General features: G+C 38.6%; 1 protein-coding gene across 1 annotated transcript in view; it reads right to left on the reverse strand.

The window, feature by feature from the left end:
* The window catches only part of LOC123504511, a 100,782-nt gene continuing 80,025 nt past the window's right edge, over positions 1-20,757 (reverse strand). Inside the window, exon 5 of the mRNA XM_045255083.1 lies at positions 1-164. Coding sequence (XP_045111018.1) covers positions 34-164 — 131 coding nt within the window. The 3' untranslated portion in view covers positions 1-33. The remainder of the gene's footprint in view (positions 165-20,757) is intronic.

Consider the following 20,757-nt stretch of genomic DNA (forward strand, 5'->3'; position numbering starts at 1 on the left):
AGAGAGAGAGAGAGAGAGAGAGAGAGAGAGTTTCTAATAACATAAAAGAAAAAATACCAATTGATGAGAAGCAGTTTTAAAGCAGGAACCTCTTGAATCTGCATTAAGTTGTTCAGCTTCAGTAGCAAAATGTTCTTTTTTGTTCCATGGATGGTTTCCCCTTCCTAAGAAAGTAGACAAACAAAAAAGAAGGCATGTTACTTAGTTAATTGAGATTGATCTTTAAAAGAATACATATTGTTATCAACAACACATTATTATCATTAAAGTGACAAGCAGGAGTCAATAATTAGTCTTTCATCAACTGATGGCAGCTTGTACAATGAAGTGTAACTTATAAGTTAAATTTCTTAGTTTTAAGATCTAACCTCATGATATGATATGATGTCTGATGTCCTGTACCTACTGACACTCTACTTCTAACTTCACAAAGTTACTCTCATTATTCTCTCTACATGATCAAACCAATACAATGATATGAAAATATATAGTTGAATCCCAATATTTTTTTTCTCTTTATGTAAGAGGGACAATTGGCCAAGGGCAACATAATATGTGTTAACTGAAGCACTGGTCCCTAAAAAGTTAAAAAGAAAGGGAACTCTTTGGTGGTATGAGTCATCACATCTTATTTCTTTTCAATTCTAAATCCTGACTGAAAAATGTATGTATTTGTACACAATCCATTCCACAAGGCTGTATGAATTGATATTTGTATAAAAGACAAATAATTTCTTCCTATAAGAAAAGATGCACATTGCATTAATCTATTCCAAACCCACAGATGATTGCTTGTTTAACCATTAACCCATTAGTGCCCAAGCATACTTTAAAGGACATTAATAGTGGTCTTTTTTATATGATTCTCATTCTGATCGGGAGGAAGCTATGAAATTACCATTTGTTTCATAAACAAAGGAAGACTTGTGCTTCTCCTGAAGTGCATTATAGAAAATGAGAGTTCAAGGGAACCCTAAGCTGGAAGGCATTAAAGTGATAGCTTCCCTGAAAGACAGATGGTGGCTACAGTCAGAAGAAAATTTTCAACAAAAAGAGGTAAGCGTTTTTTTAACTTCCCTTATATTCTGTTCCCAAGAAAAAAGCTTTAAGATGTCAGATTGTGTGTGAAAAGAAACTTATAAAATATTTACATTATCTTGTCATATACTGCTAGTGAATCTTGGATGTACCTTTAAGCATGCATGGCAACTTCCCTAAGAAGTGGAGTGAAAATGGACCTACCAAATAATCTCTATTGAATTTTTTTTTTTGGGTGTTTTTAAAGTTTTGTGTCTTTTTTTCTATAACAATAGTAAAACATATCCTTGGCTACCTCGAAGTCTAGATTCATGGAATATGGGAAGTGATTTCAAAACTTGAACGCAAAAGTTTCATTTAATACTCATAAAAATCACTAATAGTTGAAGGTCCACACACGTGATTGTAAACAAATGCTCCTTTATCTCTCCCTCCACTCCTCCACCAGTTGTGCTGTTGCGGTCTTCAGAATAACATTCATGTGCTCTGTCTATAATGTTCATTTATAAACTTACATTAACATCAAAGGCTTATTAGTGGTGAAAATATCTGGTAATCGAACGGTCGCACACATAATTGTAAGAAAAGCTCTGGCCTCTCCCTCCTAGCTGCCACCATTGTCCCATTCTGATACCATATTACCGGTAAAAAAAAAATGCCACTATTTTTGTATACAGGCAACCTCCGCTTAACGAAGAGATTACGTTCCTAAAAAACACTTCGTTAAGCGAACCGATTATAACAAGTTTAACCCCTGACTTGAACTTCCATTGAGAGTAAACAAAGCGAGAGTGCATCATAGTACAGTGAAAGGTTTAATGAAAGTAAAAATTATGAAGTTAAATATTTAGGCAGTTTAATTTGTCACTATAATGTACACTAATGTATGTATGTACGTAACTTTATAATGTTGATGATCTTAGATTTATGAAGGGAGGGAGAGTGAAACGAGAAATACACTAACTGGCAACCTGTGGAATGTAAACAAAGGGCGCATCATTGTATCACATACAAAACTTATGTACCACATTTCCACAAGGCTTTCCATCTTATCCATTGTAGAGTCACGAGTTCAGGTGGTTCCTTTAGCTTGCAAGGAAGATACGGTCTCACCAGCCTTCTTAATAAAGTCTGCTGACTTGAAAATGGTAGAGACAGTAAATGGAGGTAAGATGGTGGCGAGCATTGCTATAGTTTTCTCCCCTCTCTCGTGTCTGTGAATAATATCCAGCTTCACTTCGAGAGTAAGAGACTTTCTGGCCTTCTTAGGAATGCTAGGCCACATTGCAGGGCGTTTTGGTGGTAAGTTGAGCGAGAGAAGACGAGCTGTTGCTGATGCTGTTAATGTTTTGAACAGGAGAGTGTGTGGTGCACATGTCCACGAGATGATTGATCTTGATCTTGATCGTGATTCCAAAGGTGTCTCAAGATTTCTCCTGAGGTAGGCCTTAGTATTGGCAGCTCCTGGTGTATTCAAAAGCCTGTCTGGTTGCATGATATGGCGGAGGTTTCAAACTTGGAGAAAATTACCTGTATAAAACTTCATTAAAGCGAGTTTGGTGTTCGTTAAATGAGCAGATGGTAATAAAATGAAACCTTCATTGTAGCGAAATTTCGTTGTGTGAACCTTTCTTAAGCGGAGGTTGCCTGTATATATATATATATATATATATATATATATATATATATATATATATATATATATATATATATATGAGGGGCACCACCTTATTTCCCCTTTGATATATAATTTTTTTTGTGTCGTATGGCGGCCCCCTAGTACGGGCCTCAGGCTGTTCCGTAGTGCGGCCACCCTCCCCTTTTCTGTTCCCGCCATCTCGCTGGGCCTGGCAGGCATCTCTTCAGTACCGAGCCAGTCTTCAGCGGAGGTAGACACGTGCGCTCTTGGGTTCTGGCACAGGGTTGAGACACGTGTTGCTGGGCTGTTCTGGGTGCTCAACAGTCTCGGTCTGGGAGTTGTGTCCTCCCTTTTGAGTAGCTGGTTTAATGCTGGTTAGGCCGTGACGGTGTAGAGCAACGGGTTTGTTGTTCCAGGGGAAAGTGTAGCTGGTTTGGCTACATTTCCCAAGTTTTTGCGTTCGTCCCCTCTTGGTGAGTGGCGACACGGAGAGACACGTTACTGTCTTGTCCCGATTGTCGTTTTTTAGGTGGCCGTAGTCACCAGTGTGGTTTGGTGAGCGGCTGTGTGCCACCATCATCGTTTTGTATAGTTTCTGTAGTATACTGTTTATAGTGGCTGTAGCCACACACACTGGTTGTCTGGGGGGAAGCTTCATGCTGTCTCCCAGTCGGCGTGCAGTAATCGTCTGTACGACCTGTTAGCTACGTGTATCTTGACTCTCTGTGTGGCTGGGCTTGTGTATACCACCGGATGTGGAATACGCATTGTGTCGTGTAGTAAGCCGTAGGCACAGGGAGTCAGTCTTGACATGTGTTGGCAAGCATCTGTTGCATTAACCCTTCGCCGGATGTTAAAAAGCCCGCCTGTATGATATCTGGTGGTAGTGCGCCTGAGCGGGAAACTCGTGCAAGCTTGTCATACTTGTCGCCTTTGTGTATTATGCTGCTATTTTTTAGTTACTATATCGCCTTGAAGAGGAAAGTGGACGCTTCTCTCTTTGAAGAGAGAGAGAGAGAGAGAGAGAGAGAGAGAGAGAGAGAGAGAGAGAGAGAGAGAGAGAGAGAGAGAGAGATTTTGCTAATATTTTAGACACAAGCATGTAGCTTATCTTTCAAGAGGAGAGGGAGGGAAGGAGAAAACAAAGAGGAGAGAGAGAGAGAGAGAGAGAGAGAGAGAGAGAGAGAGAGAGAGAGAGAGAGAGAGAGAGAGAGAGAGAGAGAGAGAGAGAGAGATTAGAAAATTTGTTGTTTTGTATTTGTGTGTGTGTGTGTGTGTGTGTGTGTGTGTGTGTGTGTGTATTTACCTAATTGTATTTACCTAATTGTAACATACGGAAAAGAGCTATGCTCGTGTTGTCCCGTCTCCATATCTATTAATGTCCAGCTTTTCTTAAAATCATGAATATTCCTTGCGTTGACCACTTCCACGTCTAAACTATTCCATGCTTCCACCCTTCTATGAAAGCTATATTTTTCACATCTCTCCTATAAGTGGCCATTTTAGTTTTTCCCATGCCCTCTCGACATTCTTTCATTCCACATACACAGATCTTCCCTATCCATTTTTCCATGCCAATCATCACTCTGTATATTGCTATCAGGTCTCCCCTTTCTCTTCTGTTTTCCAGGGTCGGAAGTTGCATTCTTTTCAGTCTGTCTTCATAAGTCAAATCTCTTAAGTCAGGCACCATTTTTGTTGCAGCCCTCTGTACTTTCTCTAGTTTCCTTATGTGTTTCTTTAAGTTCGGAGCCCACTGTATTGTTGCATATTCAAGCCTCGGTCTTATCATTGCAGTAATTATTTTCTTCATCATTTCTTCATCTAAATATACGAACGCCACTCTTATGTTCCTCAATAAGTTCAATACTTCTCAATTATTTTGTTTATATGTCTCTCTGGCGATAGGTCATTGGTAATTGTCACCCCAAGGTCTTTTCTTCATGACTGGTTTTATGTCTTCATTTCCTATCTTGTACAGATGTGTGTGTGTGTGTGTGTGTGTGTGTGTTTTATCTTTCGAGAGGGAGAAAAGGAGAAAGATGAAGGAAAAGATAGAGGGAATGGAGAGAGAGAGAGAGAGAGAGAGAGAGAGAGAGAGAGAGAGAGAGAGAGAGAGAGAGAGAGAGAGAGAGAGAGAGAGAGAGAGAGAGAGAGATGAACAGTCTATGCCATTGGGTAATTTTAGACACAAGGCGGGATGCATGTAATTTATCTTTAGTGATTAGTGGAGACAAGGATGGTGGAGGAGCACTAGGATTTTAAGGACAGCATCGGCGTGTGGTTGGTATCCAACACATTATACGGGACAACTGACCTGAAGAAAGCTCAGAAAAGAAATATACGCCTCGTAGGCGTCACCGTATATCTACTGGGGTTTCATGATGCCTACATAGGCGTCACCGTATTGAAGGGTTAAGTAATATAGTAATATACAGCATGAGTCTTGTCCCAGTCTGTGACACTTACAGCCTGGGTACAAGGCATGTGGAACATTAATACTCCCGTGAGAAGTGGGTGGAATTGTCCTTGTGGGCGGTTTTCTCACAGAGTATTAAGTTTCGTCCTAACACATAACTTATATACTATCTATAAATTCTACTTGGTTTGGTGTATAGGAGAAGGAGTTATATAGATTCCCTAGCAGTAAATATATACACTGCTATCTATTTCTGTAGTACAGTAAGGTCTCAGTTTACGTCAGAGTTACGTTCCTGAAACATGACGTAAGTCGATTTTGTACGTAACTCGAGTTTCCGTACATTTCAAAGCACATTATCGAGTTTTCAACCAATCATTGTTTATGGTCATTCAGGTAAGTTAAAGGTTATATTGTTATATTATTTACAACTATGTAGGAATATGAAACACAAGCTTGTTTTTGTTGTTGATTAGGGCCACGAAGGGACTGCAGGTTGCAGAGAGGGGTGGACGCCTGAGGCCGCCAGAAGGGTGGGCAGGTCGAATGTTGTGACGCCCAAGGTGGACAGCTGGGAGCATAGTGCAGTGCGGTGGGAGTAGAAGCATGGGCAGCGGGGCAGGAAATGCAATAGGAAAGGGCAATAGGGATCAGCAGACAGACGCATACGGTGCAAGTTAGCTGCGAGTGTCGTGTGGCCCAGGCGAAGGCTCGGAGTTGTTATTGTTGTGATGGGTGCGAGCCCTCAAGGTCATCAACCTCCCCGTTGTCATGGTAACGGGGTTCCCATTTTCTTCTTCCCTCCCTCACACACAGTTGCTGCCGCCCTTCTTATGTCTTTTAATTATGTCCTCTTTCTTCTTGTAGCGTAATGGTTTTCCTTTTCTTAGCATCACTGCTGTCACTAAGAGTTTTCTCTTTGGTGCCATTGAGCAAGATATTAAGAACTTGAGTCAGTTAATGCAGAAGTAGGATAACACTCTTGCCAGGGCGAAGGTGTGGTGGAAGTGAGGCAGGGTGTTATTGTATTCAAGCGTGAGGCGGGCGGTGTGGCGGGCAACCACCAACAATAACAATAAATCCCGCACTTTACGATTTATAAATTTTCAATTTTTTTAATCTTAAATTGCCTTATAGTGGACTGACGTAACTGTGAGTTTGACGTAACTCAAGACCGACGTAACCCGGGATTTTACTGTATTATTTGTCTACTACTAGGGGCTGGGTGTGCAAAACTCAGGGAAGGGATTGAAACATGCTGGCGTCATTACCAAATCCTTAGTAGGCACGAGTGAAAGTGGAGTATCGCGTCGCCTCTCAGAGCAGCTGTGACGCCGTGAGGGAACAACAGTCTATTAGAGTTTGCACATCTTCAGCAAAAAGAACCTGAGTGTTGCAGCTGCTGTGAAATATAGTGTTGGGGACCCTGTGGAGCATCATACTCCCCAATGAGCAGCAGTTAATCAATATATATATATATATATATATATATATATATATATATATATATATATATATATATATATATATATATATATACACACATGTATATATATATATATATATATATATATATATATATATATATATATATATATATATATATATATACAGGCAACCCCTTTAATGAAGGGTTATGTTCTAAAAACACTTCTTTAACTTCCGAAACTTGTTAACCGATTATAACAAGTTTAACCCCTGACTTAAACTTCCACTGGGAGTAAGCAAAGCAGTTAACCGTAATAATATATATATATATATATATATATATATATATATATATATATATATATATATATATACACACATGTGTATATATATATATATATATATATATATATATATATATATACAGGCAACCCCTTTAATGAAGGGGTTATGTTCCTAAAAACACTTCACTTTCTTCTAGCTCAGAAACTTAGTTAAGCGAACCGATTATAACAAGTTTAACCCCTGACTTAAACTTCCACTGGGAGTAAGTAAAGCGAGAGTGCATCATAGTATGGTGAAAGGTTTAATGAAAGCAAAAATTATGAAGTTTAACATTTAGGCAGTTAAATTTAATTTAAGTCATTATAATGTACACTAATGTATGTATGTACGTAGCTTTATAATGTTGATGATCTTAAATTTACGAAGGGAGGGAGAGTGAAACGGGAAAGACACTAATCGGCAACCTGTGGAATGTAAACATAGGGCGCATCATTGTACCGCACACAAAACTTATGTACCACATTTCCACAAGTCTTTCCATCTTATCCATTGTAGAGTCACGAGTTCAGGTGGTTCTTTTAGCTTGCAAGGAAGATACGGTCTCACCAGCCTTCTTAATAAAGTCTGCTGACTTGAAAATAGTAGAGACAGTAGATGGAGTCAAGATGGTGGCCAGCAGTGCTATAGTTTTCTTGCCTCTCTCATGTCTGTGAATAATATCCAGCTTCACTTCGAGAGTAAGAGACTTCCTGGTCTTCTTAGGAATGCTAGGCCACATTGCAAGGAGTTTTGGTGGTAAGTTGAGTGAGTGAAGACGAGCTGCTGCTGACACTGTTATGGGAGTGAGTGGTGTGTGTTGTCCACGAGAAACTTGATCTTGATCTTGATCTTGATTCTACAGGTGTCCAAGGATTTCTCCTGAGGCAGGCCTTAGTATTTGCGGCTGCTAGTGTATTCAAAAGCTTGTCGGCTTGTGCTGCACTGGGGCTTTCAAACTTAGAAAAATTACCTGGATAAAACTTCGTTAAAGCGAGTTTGGTATTCGTTAAATGAGGAAATGGTAGTAAAATTAAACCTTGTAGCGAAATTTTGTTGTGAACCTTCGTTAAACGGGTTGCCTATATATATATATATATATATATATATATATATATATATATATATATATATATATATATATATATATATATATATATATATATATATATATATATATATATATATATATATATATATATATATATATATACATACAAATATACTTACATCTACTTATTAAGATGCTATTAACTTGAGATTATAGCATCATTCCAATTAACAAGAAAATAAATCTTATTATAAAAGTTTTGGTTAGAAACCATAGATCTTAATTTGACTAAATTTTGACACTAGAGGAAAACGGTGTGTTCCGTCTAGCTCAAGACAATGGAAAGAATTGAGAGAACAGTGGGAAAAAAAAAAAAAAAAAAAAAAAAAAAAAAAAAAAATCGTTGAAGATGACGGTAAAAGTTCTAGTGTGATGCTGCCTTAAGTGCTTCCACCTAGCAGGATCGAGGGATCGCTCGCGCAGTAAGTTTGAATATACTTTGGGGCAGCTCCGGATAGTAGTGATCCGGATACGCGAGTGTCGCCCACGTATCCGGATTATAACAGCCAGGGCCCTGGTGGATATGCGAAATATCCGGGTATGGATATTTCGCGATTATAAATTGAATTCGGATTATAAATTGAGAAAAGATGACTTGATGTTATCTAAGGCGTGCCTAATGTTATACGACTTCCACCATTCACTGATAGTGGGCTTGCCAGACCCATCTGTGCCCTTTATCAGTTGCTGTGTGATTTGCCGCTGGTAGTAGTTTTTTATTCTTTGCCATGATTATTATGAATATATTTTTGCTTACAATAGACCCTTTAATATTCCATTTATTCATCGAATTAGTAATGCATGTAAGTAATATGTAATGCAGTTAAAAAGAAAGGGGGGGACGGGAAGAGATAATAGGCTCCAAGGGTGGTCAAGTTAATGTCAGTACTGTGAGTGGCGGGGAGGTGTGGCGTGGATGACGTCATCACCCCTAGTCCCCTGCGCTGAGCCCTCTTGGATGACATGAGCCGATACCGTATCTCTGATTTTTTCTTACCGTGTATCGAATCGAGGGTAGTAAGTTCCAAATACCGTAACTGTGAATTTACCGTATAAAGAACTACCGTATAATGAGGACTTACTGTACTACCTTCTGCTCGTTTAACAAACACAAAACTCGTTTTAATGAAATTTTATCCAGGTAATTTTTTCCAAGTTTGAAAGCCCCGCCATATCACGCAAGGCGAGGCTTTTAAATACACCAGCGCCTCTCATGGAGAAAACGGGTACCACTCACTCCCCCTAGTTCAAAACAATAAGTGTCAGCAGCAGCTCGCCTTTCCTCGCTCTACATGCCACCAAAACACCCTACAATGTCGCATAGTATTGCTAAGAAGACCAGGAAGACTCTTACTCTCGAAGTGAAGCTGGATATTATTCACAGACATGAGAGAGACAAGAAAACTAATAACATTGCTTCCCAACCATGGCTTGACTCCATCTACTGTCTACCATTTTCAAGTCAGCAGACTCTATTAAGAAGGTTGGTGAGATCATATCTTCCTTGCAAGCTAAAAGAACCACCTGAACTCATGAATCTGCAATAAATAGAATGGAAAGTTTTGTATGCTGTACAATGATGCACCCTTTATTTACATTCCACAGGTTGCCAGCTAGCGTATTTCACGCTCCACTCTCCATCCCTTCATAAATTTAAGATCATCACTATTATAAAGTTACTTACATACACAAATTAGTGTACATTATAATAACTTAGTCTTAAATTAAACTGCTTAAATGTTTGACTTCATAATTTTCACTTTCATTAAACCTTTTACTGTTCTATGATGCACTCTCGCTTTGTTTACTCTCAATGGAAACTCAAGTCAGGGGTTAAATTTGTTATAATTGGTTCGCTTAATGAACCCCTTTGTTAAGCATGGGTTGCCTGTATATGGAGACAGGACAGCAAGAGCATAGCTCTTTTCCTGTATGTTACAACTAGGTAAATACACACACACACACACACACACATATATGGAGACGGGACCACACGAGCATAAAGCCCAGGCCCTGTAAAACTACAACTAGGTAAATACACACACACGCTCCACGCTCTCCATGGCGTGCGGACGTGCCTCCAGCTCAGAGTGGCATCTAACTAACACTCCACACGCTAAGCAGTGTGCTTGGAGCGAGAACTGTTATTTGTACTGAAGGGCGATCAGAGTGAGTGAACGAGTGTACAGAGTGAATGTAGCCTGGGCGTGTACATAAGAGTGATTGGAGGTGTGGAAACCTGCGCACTCCAAGAGACAGAGCAGGAACCACACAAAGGTCAGCCATAACAGCCGCCAACGATCCCACCACACATACGTAGCTACCAGGCCTGGCCCACAGTGCACACCACCACACACCCACATGCTCCCAGGAAGAGTGAAATAAAATGGATAGACCGATAAGAAACAAGTTACCAAATTCAAAATATGTCGATGAGGCTCAGGGAGTGAAACCGAAAGTGGCCAGCCAAAACATGAGCCCATCTTCAACGGGAGCAACGATGCAGGGTAGACTGGTAATGTTGGAAAAGAGATTTGAGGAGTTGGTGAAGGAATTAAAAGTTCAGCGGAATGAGGAGGAGCAGGATAGAGAATTCCGCAAGGCTTTGAAGGAAAGAGTTAGGAGACTGGAGGAAAATGAAAAACGATTGGTGGATGAGAATGCACACTTGAGAGTGGAGGTTGAAAAATACAAGAGACGATTGGAGGAGAAAATGGAGAGAGTAGTAAAGGAGAAAGACACTTTAAGGAAATGATCAGTGAGCAGAATGAAAGGTTTGAGAGGGAGGGGAATTGAAGAAAACACAATGGACTGAGTCGAGGGAAGCAGAGATGGTGGGATTACAAGAAATAATTAAAGATCAGTTGAAGGAAGACAAAAAGAAAGGTCCAAGGAAATGGTTAATGTTATGAAGAATAAGGAAACATTGATAAGAGAAATAGCAGAAAAGAAGAAGAGCGTGTTAATATTTGGGATGAAAGAACAAAATATAACATATAAGCCTAAGAGAATTAAGGAAGAATTAAAACGGTAAGAGATCTGTTAAAAATCTAAATGATGATGAAAAAAGACCTACAAGAAGAAGTGGAAGAGATCCATAGACTGGGTCTGTATAAGGAGGGAGGGAGTGAGCAGACTGATTAAAGTAGTACTGAAGTCACAACGATCTGCAGAGGATATCCTATATCGAACATCAAAGTTAAGAGAGATAGAAGGTTGTAAAGAGGTGTGTGAAAAATAGAAATGAGGAAGAGAGGAGAAGATATAAGGAATTGTTGGAAGAGGCGAGAAGGAAAAATTATGAACAGTCTGAAGAAGAAAAAGAAAAGTTTTTTTGGAGAGTTATAGGAAAGAGAGTCAGAAAGTGGTATGTGGAGAGAAGGAATGCGGAGGAACCCCTAGAGGGAGCAGTGGGTGGACCGTAATGTATACTAATATAGATGGGATACTGTCAAGTAGATTGGAATTGCAAGACTATATGATGGTGGAGAAGCCTGATATAGTGTGTTTGACTGAGACAAAATTACATGAAAAAAATAAAGGTAAATTTGGATAATAAATATAATATATGGAGAAAGGATAGAGAGTAAAGGTGGAGGAGGAGTTATGATTATGACGAAGAAAGAGATAAATGTGGATAAGGTTTGGTATGGGAAGAACAATGCAGAAGTGATAAGCATAAGGATAAAAGTGATGGAAAAGAATTAATAATCATGGTGACCTATGTACCTCCTAAAACAAATTCTTGGACATTAAGGAATACGACAATATGATCAAGGATACTTTACAGAGTTTGGAAAGTGTATTATCTGGAAAAAGAAAGGTGATACTAGTAGGAGATTTTAATTGTAAGGAGGGGGATTGGGAAAATCTAGTAAGTGGTGTTGGAGAGGAAGCATGGGGATAGAGATTCCTTAATCTAATGATGGAAAATATGATGGAACAGAGGGTGAAAGAAAATACTAGATATAGAGGAGATGATGAACTGGCTAGACTGGATTTGGTGTTAACACGAGAAGTGTACCTATGTGGGGATATACAATACAAATGTCTTTTGGAAAAGAGTGATCATGTGGTCATGGAAATGCAGATAGTAACAACACAGCGAAGAAAATACGAGACATACAGGAGTGGTAGATTGAATTATAGAAAGATAGACACAGAAAGTTTGAAAAATTATTTTAGAACATTAGATTGGGAGATGTTACAAATCAGAGAAGTGCACAAAAAATATGAGATTTTTATGAAATATTATAAAGAAGGAGTTATGAAATTTGTACCAAAGTATAAACCGAGAGAGGAAGGAAGAAAGGATTGGTTTAATGCAACTTGTGTTAAGGCTAAGGAAAAGAGAGATGTGGCTTGGAAAAGATGGAAAAGATCAGGAATATACTAAATAAGGAGAATTATAAAATATTTAAAGGAGTAGAGGAAAAATGAGATGTCTATGGTGAGTCTGCCATTGTAAGATGGGGAACCAGCGGTCAACATCCGATGGTTATTAGATTTATGAGTCTTTCAGGAGAGCTTGTCTCACTGTCAATTTACCTGGGAAGAGTTAGTGCTCAACTACTTAAAGAGTCTGGCCCTGATGAATGTCTTTCACTCATTCAGTTATAAATTAACTGAATATTACTGATTTGGGCAGCGTGGCAAGTCTTAAGTTTCTTAGATATGTAATATGTCTATCTTGGATTCCATGATAGTTTTTCGATTGGGGATCTCCTTAAAACTTCTAGGCCTGGTTGACATTTCTGAATTATGTTTTGAAAAATATTCTGCAGACCAGCTTGTCTGTGTCTATACTACAATTGTTAATTATTTAGAGAGGACTAAGGATCTAAGGGTTCCATCACTGGCCTTCTTTTGACTACCAAATATTAAGGTGGCTTAGGATACAGGCGCTGGGTCAGGAGGTTATGGGAGCAGCGGTATTGACCTCAAAATTTTTCATACTAGGTCCTGGCGTAGAAGTGTGTCTTATGTCCTCCATCCTTTCATCTGTGGGCTGGTCTAGGAGTCTATGAAGTTTTATGGGAGGAATTAGAAGAATTATTTGCACAGGCGGTGTTGGCGGAGGATGGGTCTCCTCCATGAATATGTAAAATGTACTACGGGGTTGTGTGGTTTTCATATGATTTCATTGTTTGTCCACATATTTGTACTTAAGTATGCTTTTGGCTGGAATACATGAAGATGATACTATATGGTTTTCAGTAATTCCTGGTTTTGGGGTTCGCTTGGTTTGAGGACCTGCTCTAAAGCTCTCATTTGTTGAGTGACGTCAGTTTAAATATTGTGAAGTGAAATTGTAAGATTAAACGATACTTACAAGTTGAAGTTTGATGTAATTTCAAACATTTAAAGAGTCACTGAGGAGTAAAGTTGGTCGCCATGTTTTAGGTTTTTCTTCAACTGTTTAATTTCTAGCTTTTGTAATTTTTATATTTGTTCCTCAAACCAACATGAAGGACTGAGAGGATAGACATTCATTTATGCCTCAGTGAGTGTTTAAATGTTGTGAAATTACGATCAAACTTCAACTTGGAAGATCGTAATCTTACAATTATAGAGTGGCGAGAAATGAGTATGTGAGGGTAAGGAGGGAGGAAGAAAGAAAATTTTAAAAAAATATTGTAGACAAGAGTAAGGAACATTCAAAATTGTTTTACAGGTTCATAAATGATAACTTAAAAAGACAGAGTCCATTGGAAGGTTAAAAGGAGAGCAAGGGATAGTAGATGACCCTAAGAATATCACGGAATTGCTAAATAATAGGTTTCAGCAAGTATTTACTAAAGAAACAATGTTTGTAAAGCCTCAAAATGTAGAAGGAAATGTGCACATGGATGACATTAAGATACCTAAAAGGAGTTATATAAAATGTTGGAGGAACTTAAAGGTGATAAAGCGATGGGACCAGATGAAGTTTCAGGAAAATTATTGAAGGAATGTAGAGAAGAATTGATTGATCCATTATATGATATTATAAGGTGCTCATTAGAAACAGGGAAGTACCAGTAGAGTGGAAAAGAGCTGAAGTGGTGCCCATTTATAAGGGAGGCAGTAAGGAAGAGCCTCTTAACTATAGACCTGTCTCTAACAAGTGTGGTCGGTAAGATTTGTGAGAGGGTGATAAAGATATATTGGACGGTTCCTGGAGGATCATAAGTTATTATCAGATCATCAATTTGGCTTTAGGAAAGGGAGGTCATGTGTAACAAATCTACTGAGCTTTTATTCAAGAGTGGTTGACAAAATACAGGAGAGAGAGGGATGGATGGACTGTGTATATTTGGATTTAAAGAAAGCTTTTGACAAGGTACCTCACATGAGACTGCTATGGAAATTAGAGATTTATGGAGGACTGAAGGGAAAAGTGTTAAAGTGGATGGAAAACTACTTGAGATGGAGGGAGATGATAACGGTAATAAGGGATGGAAAGTCGAACTGGGTGGTGGTGGAGAGTGGAGTCCCACAAGGTTCAGTGCTGGCACCAATACTTTTCCTTGTATATATTAATGACATGCCACAGGGAATAAACAATTATATTAATTTGTTTGCGGATGATGCGAAGTTGTGTAGGTGTGTGAAGAGTGAAGAAGATTGTGAAATTTTACAGGCAGATCTAGATAAGATTTGGGAGTGGAACAAGAGGTGGGAAATGGAATTTAATCTGAGCAAAAGTCATGTGATGGAGATGGGGAAGAGTGGAAGACGGCCAAGAGGGTCATATAAGATGGGTGAAGGAGTAGTGTTGAAAAAGGTGGAAAAGGAAAAGGATTTGGGAGTGATAATACAAGACCATGGGCAGTTTGAGGCTCATATTGATAAGATGTTTGGAGAAACGTATAATTTGATAAGAAATATTGGATTAGCCTTTCATTATATGGATAAAGATATGATGAAGAAATTAACTAGTACGGTAATTAGACCAAGATTGGAATATGCTGGAGTGGTTTGGTCCCCTTATAAAAAGAAGCATATAAGGAAGTTGGAGAGATTGCAGAGAATGGCAACAAAATGGTTCCGGAATTGGCAGAAATGACCTATGAGGAGAGATTAAAAGAAATGAATTTGCTTACCTTGGAACAAAGAAGAGAAAGAGGAGATTTAATACAGGTTTATAAACTGTTGAACGGACTGGATGAAGTGGATAATGAGCAAATGATGTTAAGAGAGGAAAACTTAAATAGAACTACGAGATCGCATAGTAAAAAGATAGCCAAGGGAATATGCTTGAAGGATGTGAAGAAATATAGTTTCCCACAAAGATGTGTGGAGGTGTGGAATGGTTTGAGTGAGGAGGTGGTGTCAGCGAGGAGTGTGCATAGTTTTAAAGGAAAGTTGGATGTGTGTAGATATGGAGACGGGGCCACACGAGTATGATACCCAGGCCTTGTAAAATTACAACTAGGTGAATACAACTAGGTGAATACACACACACACAGAGTACAAGAGAGAGAGGGATGGGTTGACTGTATTTATTTGGATTTAAAAAAGGCATTTGACAAAGTGCCACATGCAAGATTACTATGGAAATTAAAGGAGAAGGGTGGCTTAAAAGGAAGCACATTGAGATGGATGGAAAATTATTTGAGGGGGGAGAGAAATAAGGACGGTAGTTAAAGATATGAAGTCCAAGTGGAGAGCAGTAGAAAGCGGAGTGCCACAGGGGTCAGTATTGGCACCAATACTTTTCCTCATTTATTTTAACGACATGCCAGACGGAGTGAACAGCTACATAATCTGTTTGCAGATGATACAAAACTGTGCAGAGTTTTAAAGCAAAAAGAGGATTGTGAAATACTGCAAGAAGACCTAAATAAGATCTGAGAATGGAGTAAAAAGTGGGAAATGGAATTCAATGTGAACAAAAGCAATGTCATGGAAATGGGAAAGAGTGAAAGACGACCCATGGGAATCTATAAGATGGGAGATGAAGTAGAACTGGAGAAAGTAAAAAAGGAAAAGGACTTAGGAGTGATGATGGAAGAAAACAATCAACCGGTAAACCATACTGATAGAATTTTTAGAGAAACATATAATTTGCTAAGGAATATTAGAGTGGCATTTCACTACATGGACAAAGAAATGATGAAGAAATTGATAAGTACTATAATAAGACCTAGATTGGAATATGCAGGAGTAGTGTGGACCCCTCATAAAAAGAAACATATAAGGAAGTTGGAGAGACTACAAAAAATGGCTGCAAGAATGGTTCCAGAATTTGAAGGGATGACATATGAAGAGAAACTAAAGGCTATGGATCTACCAACCCTGGAGCAGAGAAGGGAGAGAGGGGATCTGATACAAGTTTATAAATTGATCAACGGAATGGACCAAGTGGATAATGAGAAACTGATCCTGAGAGAAGAATATGACATTCGAAGCACAAGATCGCATAGTAAAAAGCTGAGAAAAGGAAGATGTCTGAGAGATGTTAAAAAACATAGTTTCCCGCAAAGATGTATTGAGACGTGAAACAGTTTAAATGAAGAAGTAGTGTCTGCAACGAGTGTGCATACTTTTAAAGCAAGATTGGATAAGTGTAGTTATGGAGATGGGGCCACACGACCATAAAGCCCAGGCCCTGTAAAACTACAACTAGGTAAATACACACACACACACACCGCGTAGTGTAGTGGTTAGCATGCTCGACTAACAATCGAGTCCCGGCACAGCGAGGCAAATGGGCAAGCCTCTTAATGTGTGGCCCCTGTTCACCTAGCAGTAAATAGGTACGGGATGTAACTTGATTGGTTGTGGCCTCGCTTTCCCGGTGCGTGGAGTGTGTTGTGGTCTCAGTCCTACCCGAAGATCGGTCTATGAGCTCTGAGCTCGCTCCATAATGGGGATGACTGGTACAGGATGTAACTTGATTGGTTGTGGCCTCGCTTTCCCGGTGCGTGGAGTGTGTTGTGGTCTCAGTCCTACCCGAAGATCGGTCTATGAGCTCTGAGCTCGCTCCATAATGGGGATGACTGGGGGTGACCAGCAGGTGACACACACACACACACACACACACACACACACACAGGAGAGGAAGGACGCGATACCGTGCTCCCGAGAATCAGCTGATCTTCACTACCTTTGTTTGGGTTTGCAGTGGCCTGGGCGATAAGTGTGGACTCATTTTTCCTTTCATGAATACAGTGTTAAACAATAATGAGTGAGAAAGATATTCCATCTAAATGCAGGTATGTGAAAGGGAAAGAATGAAAGCTGATGATGACAATGTTGGTGAGGGAGGAGGAGATTTTGAAGGCTTTGATACGGCGCAAACTTCACTATTTGATAGAGTCTTCACTATCGAACGTAAATTAGATAAATTGATGAAGGAGAGTATGGGAATGAAAGAGAATGAAGAACAGGATAAAGAGCTCCAGAAATTGAAAGAAAGGATAAAAAGAGTGGAAGAAAACGAAGCTAGGCTATGAACCGAAAATGAAGAATTAAAAGTCCAAATAGCGAACTATAAGAAATTGATGGAAGAAGGACTCGTAAAGCCGAGAAAGAAAAAGAAAAGCTAAAAGATCTAGTTAACAAAGAAGAAGAAAGAGTACAAGACGTGATTAAAAAGAAGTACAAGCATAGAGAATCCAAGATAAGAAAGACAAGGAATCATTTCAAGAAGTATTTCAAGAACAGTTAAAAGAAAGAGATGAAAATATGACAAGCAAAATGATAGGAGTCCTCAAGAAAAAGAAAATTTAGTAAGAGAAATTGCGGAAAAAAGAAGTGTAATTATTTTGGACTGAAAGAAAAAATGTTAAATATAGACCAAGAAGGGAAAAAGACGAAATGAAATCAGTAAAAGACCTACTAAAACATCTGAATGACGAGGATAGACAAAACTTAGAAGAGGAAGTAGAAGAAATCCATAGAATGGGACCATATCAAGAAGGAACAGTGAGACCAATTAAGATATTACTAAAATCACAAGCAGCAGCAGAAGAAGTACTATATAGAAAAACGAAACTCAGAAAACAGAAGGTTGCAAAGATATATATATAAAGAAAAATAGAAACGAGGAGGAAAGGAAGAGACACAATGAACTGGTGGCAGAAGCAAGAGAAAAAATAATGAAAGGTCAGAGGAGGAGAAGGCATTTTTTGGAGAATTATAGGAGACAGGATAAGGAAATGGTATATAACAGAGAAAGAAGAGAAGAGAATGGAGCAAGTTTAACTAAAAATGATAAGAACAAGAGATTAAAATGATGTATACAAACATAGATGGGATTTTATCTAGTAAATTAGAATTAAGAGATTACATAAAGAAAGAAGAACCAGATATTGTATGCCTGGTGGAAACAAAGTTAAATGAGGCAATAAAATAGACATAGATAAAAGGTATAATATATGGAGGAGAGAGAGTGGGTAAAGGAGGAGGAGGAGTCATGATGATGTTAAGGAAGGAGATAGTGGTAAATCAAGTGGAGTTTGGGAAGGAAAATCAGAAATACTGTATGTTAAGATGCATATTAACAAAAGGAGTTAACAATCATTGGAACATATGTGCCACCAAAACAAACTCATGGACTAACCAAGAATATAGAGACATGATAGATGACACAATAAGAGTCTTACAAGAATCATTAAGGAAAGGAGAAAAGTGATATTGATAGGAGATTTCAACTGTAAGGAGGTAGACTGGGAAAATTATGAAAGTGGTATGGGGAAGATGCCTGGGAGATAGATTCCTGAACCTAATGATAGATAATTTGATGGTCCAAAGAGTAAAGGAAAACACAAGATTCAGAGGAAACGATGAGCCGGCAAGATTAGACCTAGTTTTTACAAGGGATATACCAATTAACGATGATATAAGATACAAGTGCCCATTGGGAAAGAGTGACCATGTAATATTAGAGATGGATATAGAAGAAGGAAAGGAAGATAGAGATGAATCATACAAAGGAGACCGATTAAATTACAGAAAGGCTGATATTGAGAATCTCAAGAACTATTTTAAAACGTAAACTGGGAGGAGATGGAAAACTCATTAACGGTTCAAGAGAAATATAACTTATTTTGGAAATATACAAAACTGGGGTCAGGAATATGTTCCGAAATATAGACCTAAAGAAGAAGGAAAGAAAGATTGGTTTAATGCAAGATGTGCTAGGGCAAAGGAGAAACGAGATGGAGCATGGAAAAGGTGGAGAAGAAACAGAAATCCAGAAAATAAGGAAAACTTCAAAACAGCAAGAAATGAATATGCTAAGGTGAGAAAAGAAAAAGAAAAGAACTATGAAAAGGACATTGTCGAAAAATGTAAGGAACAACCAAAATTGTTCTACAGATTCATAAATGGAAAAATAAGACAAAAAGAAACAATAGAAAGGTTAAAAGGAGAAAACGGAATGGTGGAAGACCCAAAACTGTTAAATAGTAAATTTCATGAGGTCTTTACTAAGGAATCCAAATATGAAAGACCACAGGGTAATAGAGACTGTCTATATGAAAGAGATTAAAGTAACCAAGCTTGAAATAAAAAGTTGATGACGGAATTGGATGAGGAAAAGGCAATGGGACCGGATGAAGTCTCAGGCAGAATACTGAAAGAATGTAGGGAAGAACTAGCAAGTCCAATATACAACATCATAAAATGCTCAATAGAAAATGGAACAGTGCCAGTGGAGTGGAAAAGAGCTGAGGTGGTTCCCATATATAAGAGCGGAAGGAAGGAAGAACCTTTAAATTACAGGCCAGTATCACTAACTAGTGTAATATGCAAGATGTGTGAAAAAGTAATAAAGAAGCAATGGATCGAGTTTCTTGAAGACAACAAAATATTATCAAATAGCCAATTTGGTTTTAGAAAAGGTCGGTCATGTGTGACAAATTTATTGAGTTTCTACTCTAGAATAGTTGATAAAGTACAAGAGAGAGGGATGGGTTGACTGTATTTATTTAGATCTAAAAAAGGCTTTTGATAAAGTGCCACATGAAAGATTACTATGGAAGTTAGAGGAGAAGGGTGGCTTAAAAGGAAGCACATTGAGATGGATGAAGAATTACTTAAGGGGAGAGAAATAAGGACGATAGTTAAAGATATGAAGTCCAAGTGGAGAACAGTAGACAGCGGAGTGCCACAGGGTCAGTATTGGCACCAATACTTTTCTCGTATATATAAATGACATGCCAGAGGGAGTGAACAGCTACATAAATCTGTTTATGGACGATGCGAAACTGTGCAGAGTCATTAAACAAAAGAGGATTGTGAAATACTACAGGAAGACTTAAACAAGATCTGGAAATGGAGCAAAAAATGGGAGATGGAATTCAATGTGGACAAAAGCCATGTCATGGAAATGGGAAAAAGTGAAAGACGACCAGTGGGAATCTATAAGATGGGAGATGGAGTAGAACTAGAAAAAGTAAAAAAGGAAAAGGACTTGGGAGTGACAATGGAAGAAAATAATCAACCGGTTAGCCATATTGATAGAATTTTCAGAGAGACGTATAATTTGCTAAGGAATATTGGAGTAGCATTTCACTATATGGACAAGGAAATGATGAAGAAATTGATAAGTACTAAAATAAGACCTAGATTGGAATATGCAGGAGTTGTGTGGACTGCCCATAAAAGAAACACATAAGAAAATTAGAGACTACAAAAATGGCTACAAGAATGGTTCCAGAATTTAAAGGGATGGCATATGAGGAGAGACTAAAGGCAATGGATCTACCAACCTTGGAGCAGAGAAGAGAGAGGGATCTGATACAAGTTTATAAATTGATTAACGGAATGGATGAAGTGGATAATGAGAAACTGATCCTGAGAGAAGAATAT

The sequence above is a fragment of the Portunus trituberculatus genome, chromosome 16, assembly GCF_017591435.1.
Source record: "Portunus trituberculatus isolate SZX2019 chromosome 16, ASM1759143v1, whole genome shotgun sequence".
Taxonomy (NCBI): domain Eukaryota; kingdom Metazoa; phylum Arthropoda; class Malacostraca; order Decapoda; family Portunidae; genus Portunus; species Portunus trituberculatus.